This window comes from Ctenopharyngodon idella, chromosome 3 (assembly GCF_019924925.1).
Source record: "Ctenopharyngodon idella isolate HZGC_01 chromosome 3, HZGC01, whole genome shotgun sequence".
Lineage (NCBI taxonomy): Eukaryota > Metazoa > Chordata > Actinopteri > Cypriniformes > Xenocyprididae > Ctenopharyngodon > Ctenopharyngodon idella.
The window spans coordinates 18,451,182-18,464,451 of NC_067222.1; the positions used below are offsets into that span (position 1 = coordinate 18,451,182).

Genomic DNA, 13,270 nt, shown 5'->3' on the forward strand with positions numbered 1-13,270 from the left:
AGCGCTTCCTTGTTTACGTCCGAACGGTGGCTCGGTATTGGCCAAAGCTGGTCACGTGATCAGCACGACACATGCCGGCCAATAGTGAGTCTCGTTCTGACGTAGAACCTGGAAGCGCTGCATTGAAAATATCATAGGAGAATGACGGGGACAGACGAATTTGTTGAATAAAGTCATTATTTTGTTTGGTGCACAAAAAGTATTCTTGTCTCTTCATAACATTAAGGTTGAACCACTGCAGTCACATGACTGTTTTAACGATGTCTTTAGTACCTTTCTGGACCTTGAAAGTGTTGATTATATTGCTGTCTATGGATGAGTCATATACTCAAAAATATCTTAATTTGTGTTCTGAAGATGAACGAAGGTCTTATGGGTGTGGAACGACATGAGGGTGAGTAATTAATGACAGAAATTTCATTTTTGGGTGAACTAACCCTTTAAGAGATCAGACGAGAAGTCTCGCACACAGAAAATAAGTTACTTCCACATTGAAAAATGTTTCTTTCTAAGAAAACAGAACTTAACACTAGAATATGGGATCATATATTAAAACAAATTATGTTAAATATTTCAAGAGCCTTTCTAACAGTTATGTTTAGGGTTAGGGGTGGGTTAGGGAATCAATTAAACCAAAAATACAAATACAGAATTGAACAGTATATGCTATAAAATCTGGGGTCCTAGAAGTGTGTTCCTGAATCTGCAACTTTTTGTTAAACTTTAAAGTGGGTGTGTTGATAACGAATAATGTGATGCCGGAAGGAGGTTATATGGCGTATGATGATCTTGATGTTGTGCGTTCGCTCCAGAGCCTCTGCACTGCAGTCAGTCAGTGAGTGAGTGAAGCTCAGGAAACTTTGCTGGTGTGAGTCAGTGGAGTGGGCGGAGCTTCAGATGATGATTATCCTCTTACCCCCCGCGCGCGCGCCGCTCTGTTGCTAGGTGACCGTTAATAAGAGCGAGCCGCAGCTTCACAAAGCATTGTGGGACTGTGGGGGAAGATGCAGCAGGTTCATTAAAAGCCACAGTCAACAAGACCAGTCATCTGAACCGTGGCACGACAACTTCCTGTCTCTCTCTCTCTCTCTGCTGTCTGTCTGCTCTTCTATTGTCTGGAAGCCCCTCCTCTCCTGTCTCTCTCTCTATCAATATTTCATATGCCTCGTTCTCCTACGTGAATAAGAGGATGACAGGAGAGTCTTCAGTGTCCTAGAACACATATAAGAACACTTCATGTGTTTTTTTTAATTCGCTTTATTCAGCATGTGAAAGAATTCTGATCCATCATCATCATCATCAAAACACTCTCTCACTATTAAAGTCTCATAGAGGTTTGTGTTCATATTGTCATACAAAAGGAGGAATTCTCTCATTATTATATACACAATCTGTACATGTATTCACTTGAGAATCGTTTCAGAGATGAAAATGACGTAAAAATTTCGGTAACATATCAAAGTGGATGTAGCTCTTATTCCATAGTGAAACAATTCACTCATTCAGCCCGCATCCTCTTGCACTGCAGTTACCATGGGAACAGCATTGTAACACCATGGCAGCGCCATAGCAACAAGAGTATTTAACATAGAAGTCCGTGTCTCACGCACACACACACGTTGGTGGAAATAACAGATGGAGTCGGCGATGTGGATAAACGACAGGGCGTTTCTTACCTGTAGAATAATACTTCAGACCAGCTATACTTACCTTAGAATAATGAGAATATAGTAGTCAACAGAACGCTAAAGTTGCTTATATATCGCGAGTACACTAGAAAAATTATAACTACAGCTATGCGTAATAGGCGTATTCCTCTATGAACACAAGAAAATGTGATTTTCAAGCATATAGAGCTCAAGCTATAAGCATGTAGGGAAGTGTGTGTGTGTGTGTGTGTGTGTGTCTGAATCTAAACTATGTGTGTTTTTAGGAAAACTCAAACATAGATTAGTCGGGAACATTTACACCGCCGGCTTCAACATACCAGAAGAAAACACCCTAAAATGCTTAGATATAATAATAATAATAATAATGCTCTAAAAAGAAAGGTTAAAGACATGGTTAGAGTTCCTCTAACTGGAGATGAAAGGTTATTCTGCGGTATAGACCTAAAGCGAGGACGGGACCTCACCATAGCGATACAATTAAAAAACATGACGCACTCTATCAACATACTAATTAGCTTTACAAAGTCAGTCAGTCGTTAGAAAGGGTTAAATTAGCCCTGCTTTGACGGATGCTGGAGATCTGTGTGTGTGTGTGTCTGTGTGCGTTTACTTCGCTACACTCTGAGGACGATTGTTAGCTAAATCTGACAAAAACACTTTGTGAGGTAAAAAAGCGCAAATGCGTATCTTTATAATTACCTTTAAACAATTGAAATCTCTGATACTTACAGAAGCTTGTTTCCACCATGGAATAAAAAATAAATAAAGTTAAGTGCATAAAAATAAGGTAACTGCGACTTTTTATCTCAATTCGTTATAAAGTAAAAATTGTGATATATAAACTCGCAATTGTGAGAAAAAAGTCTGACTTCTGACTTTTTTTCTCACAATTGTGAGATACATTCACAATTACGAGTTATAAATTGAGAATTACGAGATATAAACTCGAATTTGCAATAGAAGTCTATTATTATATTATTTCTCAGAACTGCAAATTATTTCTCAGAATTGACTTTATATCTCGCAATTCTTATGTTTTTGCACAATAGTGAGATATAAATTCGCAATTGCGAGTTATAAAGTGAGAAGTACGAGATATAAACATTTGCGAGAAAAAGTCAGTATTGCGAGTTTATTTTATATATTATTTCTCAGAATTGCAATTTGTCAGAACTGTGAGATATAAATTCGCAATTGCGAGTTATCAAGTGAGAGTTGAGAGATATAAACTCGTATTTGGAATAAAAAAGTTTATATTATCTATTATATTATTTCCCAGAACTGTGATTATTTCTCAGAATTGAATTATATCTTACAATTCTGATGTTTTCTCACAATTGTGAGATATAAATTCACAATCGCGAGAAAAAGTCAGAATTGCGAATTGATATATATTATTTCTCAGAATTATAATATTTTTCTTAAAATTGTGACTTTATATCTCGCAGTTGGCTTTTTTCTCACAATTGTGAGATAATTTGCAATCACGAGTTATCAAGTGAGAATTACGAGATATAAATTCGCATTTGCGAGAAATAAAGTCAGAATTGTAAATTTATATTATATATATTATTTCTCAGAATTGACTTTATATCTCACAGTTCTTTTTTCTCAGAATTGTGAGATATTAACTTGCAAATGTGAGAAAAAAGTAGCAATTACCTTTTTTATTTTTTATTCAGTGATGAAAACAAGCTTCCATAAAATGTCCTCATTCACACAGCGAAGTAAAGGCATTTATTTGTGTAAGAGAGAGTCTGGAAACGTTTAAGAGAAACTTAGCGAGGAGTATTTGGTAAACTAATCGAGTAAATTAACCATGTCCACGACAGCACGGCTCAGCTCTGTTACACAGCGGCTAAACGAATAAAGGTAAATCCTTAAAATGAAGCTGGTTAGGAACTATCAGAGTTAAGTAATAAACATGAATTTAAAAAGCAAACTATCGCTTAAAATATCACTTATCATGAATTATAATGCTTTTGCTAATTTTTGCATATTTTATGTTTTTGTGTATTTTGTTGTGTTTTTGTCTTTATTTTGGTTATTTGTTATACTTGAAAAAGCTATATTAAAGGTCAACCTTGTAGGCTTATATAAAGAGAAATGTATTTACAACCAAAACAAAGAGAGGCGTTAATACGGTCATTTCAGCCTTCGTTTTTCACCTTTCAGAGATTTCTTGTTGGATATGAAATATCACGGCAGTAGAGACTCGAGTATAAATGATGGCAGAGGCTTGTGCACTTTCACTAATGCACGCGTGTGTCACGGCAGTAAACAGCATGGGAGAGGCTGCTGCCATGGGTACATTAGCGTGATGTGGAGACTGGATTGATCATCACATTCAAATATCCCTAATGCTCACCAAAGGCCTCTAGAGCAAGGTCAAGAAAAGAACAGACAATTGAAACCCAATTTCATCAACAGATTACCAGTCAGCAACGTCTCTGAGGTACAGTTATTACCCTGTTTCAAAAGAAATCAATCATGCTTTTATGATTGTATCTTCACAAAAGACAAGAGTACAGGACTGGGCTGTTAGATGTGAGGATGGAGAGGGACGGAGGTGAAACGGCCATCTGCTCTCCTGTTCTTCTTCTTGCACACACTCAGCAGATGGACCTGCTCTTGTTCTCACCCGCTCGTGGAGATTGGTGTGGACGTGAACTTCACAGGAAATGACATTTTCAATTCTCTCAAGTTCTGCGTGTTCTGCTAAAATCTGGCGGCGGAGCGCTAACAGAATGTTTCCCTGTCCCTTACCGCGCGCTCCTCTCCCTTTCTCACACGTCGGACTCTATGCTGGAGAGTTTCTCATACACGTGTCCGTTGCTGCCGTTGAACGGTCGAGGCGGGCCGAGACTGAGCTTGCTGGTGTGGTGGTTCCCCATGCACAACTCCGCAGGGAAGCGCGGAGCCAAGTTAGACATGACTCCTGAGGCGGCCGACGCCGGCAGGAAGGAGGTCGTGCCCATGGGGCCGCGCATATCGCCCTGCTGTTGCTGCTTAGTCACGTAGTAGGACTTGCCACCATGCAACAGACACTGGTCGTCTCCGAACGTAGGGATGAAGGGGTTGTGGTCGGTTCGGTCGGGATAGAGGGATTTGGATAAGGAGTGAGCTGGCCCCTCCATGAGTCCTCTGTCTCTCTGATCCCTCTCCCCAACCGAGCGCCGCTGGGGGAACAATCCAAATGGCGTTCCCGTGCTCTTCCCCCTCTCTAGGCCACCGTAGAACAGTGGGTCTCGGTCTGCATCCTGCTCGGGACACTCAAATATGTGTGCGAAGGGACTGGAGGGGTCTATGCAGCGCTCCCTCTCCTTGAGGCTGACGCTGCGGGGTGGCAGGGGCAGCGCTCCGGCCCCGCCAAACCCCAGCGGCACACCCAACTCTTCCCTCTGCAGGTCCACGAAGGTGTCGTAGGAATGTTGCCGGCGTAGCGGTTTACCACTGAAAGCCCTGCGACGCTGCGCCGGCGTCAGTTGCTCCAACAGGTGGTTACTGTCCTCGCTGATGTCGTACAGGTTGCCTGACTTTTTGCAGGCTTCGCACCGCATGCAAGTGGCTGAACTGGGGCGACTGCTCCCGACACCTCCACCTGCCACACAGTAGCCCGCCCCGCCTGCGTGCAGGGCCGTCTGCTTGCTGCCAGCACTGCTGGCGCGACAGCTGCGACATTCCCACTCACTCTTGCTGTCCGGCTTCTTGGGTTTGCTCTTCAAGAAGTCGTCCACCGACACCAGGCTGGTGCAGTTGCCTCCACCTCCCCCGCTGGGACCATCCGTAAGATCCACGTGCTCCCACTGCGGGATGCCTTCTTTGGGCCGGAACTGGTCCAGGTAGAAATCCCTCAGGCTTTCCTTGTCCTGTAACAGGTATGAGGAAGAGTTCACTCGGCTGCCTCGTTTGCGCTCAGACGGAGGAGAGGCGGAGCGGTGCCCGTGGTGATGATGGTGGTGGCCATGGTGCTGGCGGCGGCGGTATCCCAGCTCCAGCTCGTCAAGTTCGCGGCGGGACTTTGCCGACGCGGGCCGCTTCTTCAGGCTGTCTCTGTACTGCTTCCGCTTCTTAGCATTGCCCTCCAGATTGCCGTAGGTCACAGTATGAGTGGAAATGTCTGACACATCAGAACGGATGTTTCCGTCATCGGCTCCACTGCAGTACCGGTCGTGCCCCGCGATATATCCCGAACTGGACGCTCCGCCTTTAAAGGAGAACTTTCCGTACAGGTCAGCCAGCCCCTGCTTCAAGCCTGGCCCAGACGGAGGAGTCTGGCTCTGCAGCAGGTCGAATTTGCTCATGTTCCTGTGGGTCAGCGCAGAACGCGGCTGGGTGCTGAAGATGGGGGCCACGCCGCCGCCGCCCAGGCTGTCGCAGTCAAACATGCCGCCCTCCAGAGAACTGCTGGAGCCCAGGCTGTGGGGCCGGTTGGGTGGCGGTCCTGTCAGCCCCAGGGTCGAGCCTCCGTGGTGGTGCAGGTAGTGGTCCTGGTACAGGTTACTGTCCTTCAGGTGCAGATTGCCGAAGGTGCGCTCCACCTCATTGATGTAGTCGCTGAACATGTTGTCCTCGGGCAGGTACGGGGCCTTGCAGTCCGAGTGTCCAGCCAGGCTGCGGCGGTGCTCGCTGATGTCATACACGGAGGACTCCCGGCGGATGAAGTCGAGAGCGCTGTGCGGAGAACCGTTGACCCCAGAGAGAGATGCCATGTTCTTGGCAGTGCGCAGCAGACGCAGAATGTTTGAGTGGGTGTTGTTCATGGTAGCAGAGGGTGAATTCAGCGCTGAACTCTTCTCTTCGATTTCAACTCCGTGAATGCAGCTGTAAATCTCCTGAGAGAGGAAGAGAGAGAAATTTCAGTGTTCAGAGACACTAGTCTGTCTATCTATCATGCTAATTCATGCTAGTAAAGTGTTAAAACATGCTAAGCTCTGATTCTAATGTTCAGCATGTGTTGTGTAAGTGTAATTACCCTGCTGATGGTGTAGGTGAGCCCTGGTTTCCCAGAGCACACGCCCATGAAGCAGAAGCGCAGGTGCCAATAGAAGACGTGTTCGGCAATGAAGGTGATAAGCGAGAGAGCCATGGCGGCTCCCAGCATGTAGAACACGCCTGCCATATTGTCCACATCCAGCTGACTGCTCATCACTTCATTCTTCTCGTGATGGCAGATCCCGGTGAGCCAGAGAGCCTCCAACTCCTCCATCTCACCTGAGACACACACAGACATAATATAAAGGGTGACTGGTTTGTGGTTGGTTTGTATTTGCAACAAAGGCTCAGGTGAGTCACAGCTGCTGGCAGACAAATGCAGGATTCTAAGGTGAGACAAGAGGACTGATCTAAACAAGACAGAAAACATTAGGACTATCATCATGATTTAACTGAACACAACTGGTAACACTCACATCGAGGGTTAATCTCATGCTCCTATGTCATATAAATCTGTTAAAAATAGAACCCAGAATTAACTCCCAGGGAAGACAGAAACAAAATTCTAAACTTAAAAAAAATACAAGCCATACAAGTGCAAACAAGTGCACATGAAAATTAAAACAAAGCGTTCCAATGATGAATGTCAAAGAGCTTTCAGAAGAGAGACTTTGTGATGAGCTCCTTCACAGAACAATATTTCACAATGTCTGCAGAACGTTCTCTGTTACAACTACGGTCAATATAACAATGAGACTTACAAAATGCAAACATCATTTCTGAAACTAAATACACTTGAAATTTGAATGCCATCCAGTTATAACAAGAGCTGAGCTTAATCGACATCTATTTACCAGGACAATAAAGATTAACAAACACATTAACATATAAACAATGACTAGTGACTTATATGACTCTAATATAGTAAACGGAAGCTCAAGTCAGAGCCAATGAGGTGAACTAGGGGTGAACGAACACTTTAAGAACACATGCAAAACATGCAAAAGCTGCTTTCGTGTCTGTAACAGATTTTTCGCTATAAGCAATTTTCTGGAGTGCATGAAAACATAGTGAGTGAGGATTGCATGATTATTACTTTATTTTTTTTTACTACTAAACCAGTTGGCAGATCATTGTTTATCTGATGACTCAACATGAGCAGTTGTACAAAACTAAATGTCAGTTTGGTCATCTCCACGTACGGAACAAGCAGAACTCAAGTCTACAGAGACTAGTGTGTGTGTGTGTGTGTGTGTGTCTGTACCGTCTCCAAAGAGCTGCAGGATGGCAAGGTCCACCTGTCTCTTCCAACCCGAGTCTTTCTGGATGGCGATGCCGTAGCCGGTGGAAGCAAAGACTTTCCCAGAGCCAATGGTGACCAGCTTACAGCCCTCGTCTCGGCCCGCCATGTAATTCAGCACTGCAGCATCATAAATGAACGCATCCAGCTTCCTGTGATTGAAAACACCAGACACTCAGAGCATTCAGAGCCCACAGTGGCATTTCTACATGGATAATATATTTCATTAATAAGTAACAGGAGCTTATTAGCTGGTTTTCCCACGCCTCACCCTGTTTTCAGACTGTACAGAGCTTCGTCCACATTGCGCTGGTGGAATTTGATCATGTATGAGTGCATCTCTCTGTAGTTATTGCGGATGTTTCTCTCTGTGCTGCCGTTTGGCACCGTCCCGAAGCGAAACGGCGGGGAGAAGTCGTTGGGTCTCTGAAACTGAAGACAATACCAACAGCACAAGAGTGAGAGAACAGACAGGCTGAGCGTAAAGCTCTCTGAACCTAAACATTTGTATCGTCTAGCTGTGATGAAAATCCTTTATTTGGTGTTCCGGGTCAAAAATGTCCCGCCTTTTAAATGGCTTGTAAAGTTCTCTTTATTCTATATTATCACCAAATACTGGATTTCATCTTTTTGTCAACTTGTTTTCTTTCAATTAGCACAAGTTTTGTGTTTCTTTTTTTAACTGATTGATCGTAGGCCTCACTGATCCGAGCTTATGCTCCTCAAGTTTATTCTCCCTAAAAAAACGAAAGCACATCAGCTCAGATCAATGAGGCCTACAATCAATAAGATCCAAAAAGAAACAAAACCTGTGATAATTGAAAGAAAACAAGTTGACAAATAAAGAGAAATTTATAAGCAGTTTTTTGTAGGCGGGCCATTTTTGACCCGGAACACCACAAGTGTTAACAAGGAGGGGAAAAAGCCCCTCAATAGTACAAAGATTATCAAAAATGTTTGTGAAGTTGTTACACCCTGTGTGAGCAGAGTTAGTAAGTTTTAGTCCAATGCGATAATATTAACTAGCATTTTCAGGAAAAACTCAAAATGACCAGAACACAAGATGAGGGTTAAAGCACCTTTTTGTCGCTGAGACCCGACACCTGGTCCACGTACTCTTCCTGAATCATGAAAGCGGCCAGGTTGGCTGTATAGCTGGCCAGGAAAATCACAGCAAAGAAGGCCCAGACGGACACCATGATCTTGCTGGTGGTTCCTCTGGGGTTCTGCACAGGGACGGAGTTATTGAAGACCAAACCCCAGAGCAGCCAGATGGCCTTCCCAACGGTGAACGATGGCCCTCCGGCCTCTGAGAGCAGAGAAACAACACAAACCACTCCATCATTGGCGAGGAGGAGGAGAAAACGATGCTGACAGCAGAACAAATATGATCACCCTTCAAATGGAAGGAGAAAACACTTGCTATATCTTCTGTTGTGGGCGTCAAAGCTTGTGTGTCCAATCAAAATCTATGGTATCATGCCAAGAGTTTACATAGTGGCTCGGTTCACGGTAAATGCTACTCCATGGGTTTATGTCTCTGATAATGGGAATTTAGAAGGCAACATATGCCAGCCATTTCACCAGATTTGTAATGAGAATCGCATATAAACCTGTTGCCAACAAAGGAGAAGTGTTAAGGCTACCTACGGTTTAAATAGCAATTTCTATCAGAAAAACAGACTTTTCTCCATTATGGTTCAGCCGTAATGGACAGGCTGTGTGACAAAAACTGCACTGAATACAAGAAATAGCGTCCAGATGCATTGTCATCCTCACCATAATGAGAAGAACTGCATGTCACTAAAGTTCTGGAAATTACAATTAATAATGTATGACTCCCAGGAAAGAGCTATTTGCCAGCGATGCGCTCATATCTGCAGACGGAAGGCGTGTCTCACCTCGGCCGTCAGCGAGACAGCGGTTGTAGCCCACGGGACTGAAGTACTCGAACACGAAGACGGCGATGGCAGAAACCAGCAGCAGCATGACGAACATCATGATCCAGACGTCAGCGCTGAAGGGCTCTGTGGACGGAGAACAGAGACAGACGCGTCACACGGCAGCACAGACAGACAGACGGGCAGACAGAGCCGGAGTCGAGTGTCTCACCGAGGAACGCAGACGGAGAGACGGTGCCGTTGCTCCGCGAGACCATGACGCTGATGCCCGTCTCTATGAAGGGCACAGAGAAATCGATGACCTCTGACCTCTCCTCGTTGATGGTCAGCGACCCGACGGCCATGTGAGCGTTCTTCAGCACCACCTGCAGATAGACAGACAGATGAAAGACAGACAGATGCCTCATCCCGTCAGGATACTCACAAATACAAGCACATTAAACTTCATCAACATCAGTACACATTACAGTACATTTCTTAACATCAGTACACATATACACCGATCAGGCATAACATTATGACCACCTTCCTAATATTGTGTTGGTCCCCCTTTTGCTGCCAAAACAGCCCTGACCCGTCGAGGCATGGACTCCTCTAGACCCCTGAAGGTGTGCTGTGGTATCTGCACCAAGATGTAAGCAGCAGATCCTTTAAGTCCTGTAAGCTGCGAGGTGGAGCCTCCATGGATCGAACTTGTTTGTTTAGCACATCCCACAGATGCTCGATTGGATTGAGATCTGGGGAATTTGGAGGCCAAGTCAACACCTCAAACTCGTTGTTGTGCTCCTCAAACCATTACTGAACCATTTCTGCTTTGTGGCAGGGCGCATTATCCTGCTGAAAGAGGCCACAGCCACCAGGGAATACCGTATCCATGACAGGGTGTACATGGTCTGCAACAATGCTTAGGTAGGTGGTACGTGTCAAAGTAACATCCACATGGATGGCAGGACCCAAGGACCCAAAATGTGATTCATCAGACCAGGCCACCTTCTTCCATTGCTCTGTGGTCCAGTTCTGATGCTCACGTGTCCACTGTTGGCTCTTTTGGCGGTGGACAGGGGTCAGCATGGGCACCCTGACTGGTCTGCAGCTATGCAGCTCCATACGCAACAAACTGATGCACTGTGTACTCTGACACCTTTCTATCAGAACCAGCATTAACTTCTTGAGCAATTTGAGCTACAGTAGCTCGTCTGTTGGATCGGACCACACGGGCCAGCCTTCGCTCCCCACGTGCATCAATGAGCCTCGGCCGCCCATGACCCTGTTGCCGGTTCACCACTGTTCCTTCCTTGGAGCACTTTTGATAGATACTGACCACTGCAGACCGGGAACACCCCACAAGAGCTGCAGTTTTGGAGATGCTCTGACCCAGTCGTCTAGCCATCACAATTTGGCCCTTGTCAAACTCACTCAAATCGCTTGCCCATTTTTCCTGCTTCTAACACATCAACTTTGAGGACAAAATGTTCACTTGATGCCTAATATATCCACCCACTAACAGGTGCCGTGATGAAGAGATGATCAGTGTTATTCACTTCACCTGTCAGTGCTCATAATGTTATGCTGATCGGTGTAGCTTTTTAATAATGTCTGATGTACTTTAAACTGTACTTTGAACTGTCAAGGCTTAAAAACATGCAAAGGATAAACTTTTATGACGACACACATGAACATATCTGTGATAGAAATCATAATCCAAAATGTCTATTGATTTATTGCCCACCTCTATATGTGAACACTATTAAAATATCACCTAAATACACGTCACGCGCACACTTCAAGAGGTAGGTTAACTTCATTCCCAGCATTCATAGCTGTACTATGTTGACATGAGGAGCGGCATGAAGACATGAAGCAGCAGAGATTCATGTGTGAGATGAGACGAGAGATTCTAGATCAACAACAGACAGTAAGTGGGTTATCACACTGTCTCTCTCTCCTTCTGTCTGTCTGTCCGTCTGTCTCTCTGTCTGTTGGTAAATTTAGCTCTAAATACCTGAACTTCACTTCACATGACTAAACTGGGGCACGAAAGAGTGTGTGTGTGTGTGTGTGTGTGTATGTGTTTCGATGGGATGGCAGCGTGTGAAATGTAGATTGAAACTATGAACATTGTTTAGCACACACACTCTTTCACTCACAGACTCTCACACACTATAGTTCTCTCACACACACACTGCTATCTAAATGAGGACACCGCATACTCAAAGACTTTGATTATTTTTATAGACAGTTAATTATAAATAGTAACCCAAACACACACACAAACCCTCACAGAACAGTGATTATGACTCTTTACTTCATTTATAATTGATCTGAAACACTGAGCCGTACCTCCCCCACCATCCCGTTCCACGTGCCGTTGATCTTCTTGCCGTGTTTGCCGTTGGTCACCAGATAAAGATCGTACGTGAACTTAACAGACTTGGCGATCTTCTTCAGGATGTCGATACAGAAACCTTTACAGCAGCGCTTGATGTAGACCGCAGGTTCACGCGTCTGATTACTGATAGATAGATAGATAGATAGACAGACAGACATTAACTATAACTTTCTGCATTAACCATAAACATCAACCTGTTATATTAATGAACACTATAATAAATATATGTATTTATAGATTATTGATGTGTTTTCTTTTACATTATATAGATTTTTTTGTCCATTTTTGGCTGGTTTTAAGATGTGTTTCTGGTGATCAGAAAGGGGTTTAAAAGACTTCGTGATGGGATCACTGAAACCAGTAAAACAGCCTCAGAAACAGGGTCAGTGAGTGCCGATCAGAAGACGAGTGTGTGTTTACACTGATTTGAGCTGCTTTCGGCAGGGAACCGTGTTCCTCATGCAGGTCCCGCTGAGCGGATCCACGTCCTCCACGATCACAAACGGCGCCTCCTCCAGCGTGACGATGGACAGATGATCGTCCTCACGGTTCTCCGTCCCGGAGTACAGCTCGAAGCGTGGCCACACGTGATACTTCATGCTCAGAGAGCCGTTCTCCCACTTACCCACCTGCACACACACACACACACGTGGACATCAGTCACGTGACGGAGACAGTAAAACCAACAGCTAACGGCGTTTGATGTCGTTCACTTCAATATTTGCACAATCACGTCACGAGTCTTACTCTGTCCCACTGTCTGTCCTTGTCCAGCAGGATGATCACCAGTTTGGGGTGCATCTGATACCCGTCCTCACTGAAGGAGAGATTACGACCCTCGAACGTCACGTTCATCAGATACCTGTCAAACACACACACACATACATACACACACACACACACACACACGTCATCTGAGATACTCAACATCCACTGACTCACACGCATGTAATACCGTCACATACTTCAGGACACACAACAACAATAATACTGATAACAATATACATAATTGACACACAAAAAATATGAATAAAGGATAGGGCCGCCCCCTAATATTGGACTAATCATTGGTCGA

The 13,270-nt window shown here is 44.6% G+C and overlaps 1 protein-coding gene across 5 annotated transcripts in view; it reads right to left on the bottom strand.

Moving 5' to 3' along the window:
* Window positions 1-1,239: 1,239 nt before the first annotated feature.
* The window catches only part of grin2ba (glutamate receptor, ionotropic, N-methyl D-aspartate 2B, genome duplicate a), a 40,320-nt gene continuing 28,289 nt past the window's right edge, over window positions 1,240-13,270 (bottom strand). For all 5 annotated transcript variants that reach the window (XM_051885702.1, XM_051885699.1, XM_051885701.1 and 2 more), the window contains 10 exons: window positions 12,943-13,057; window positions 12,616-12,824; window positions 12,147-12,318; window positions 10,018-10,171; window positions 9,807-9,932; window positions 8,985-9,214; window positions 8,177-8,337; window positions 7,870-8,057; window positions 6,646-6,884; window positions 1,240-6,505 (listed from right to left, as the gene is read on the bottom strand). In XM_051885702.1, coding sequence (XP_051741662.1) covers window positions 4,457-6,505; window positions 6,646-6,884; window positions 7,870-8,057; window positions 8,177-8,337; window positions 8,985-9,214; window positions 9,807-9,932; window positions 10,018-10,171; window positions 12,147-12,318; window positions 12,616-12,824; window positions 12,943-13,057 — 3,643 coding nt within the window. In that variant the 3' untranslated portion in view covers window positions 1,240-4,456. The remainder of the gene's footprint in view (window positions 6,506-6,645; window positions 6,885-7,869; window positions 8,058-8,176; window positions 8,338-8,984; window positions 9,215-9,806; window positions 9,933-10,017; window positions 10,172-12,146; window positions 12,319-12,615; window positions 12,825-12,942; window positions 13,058-13,270) is intronic.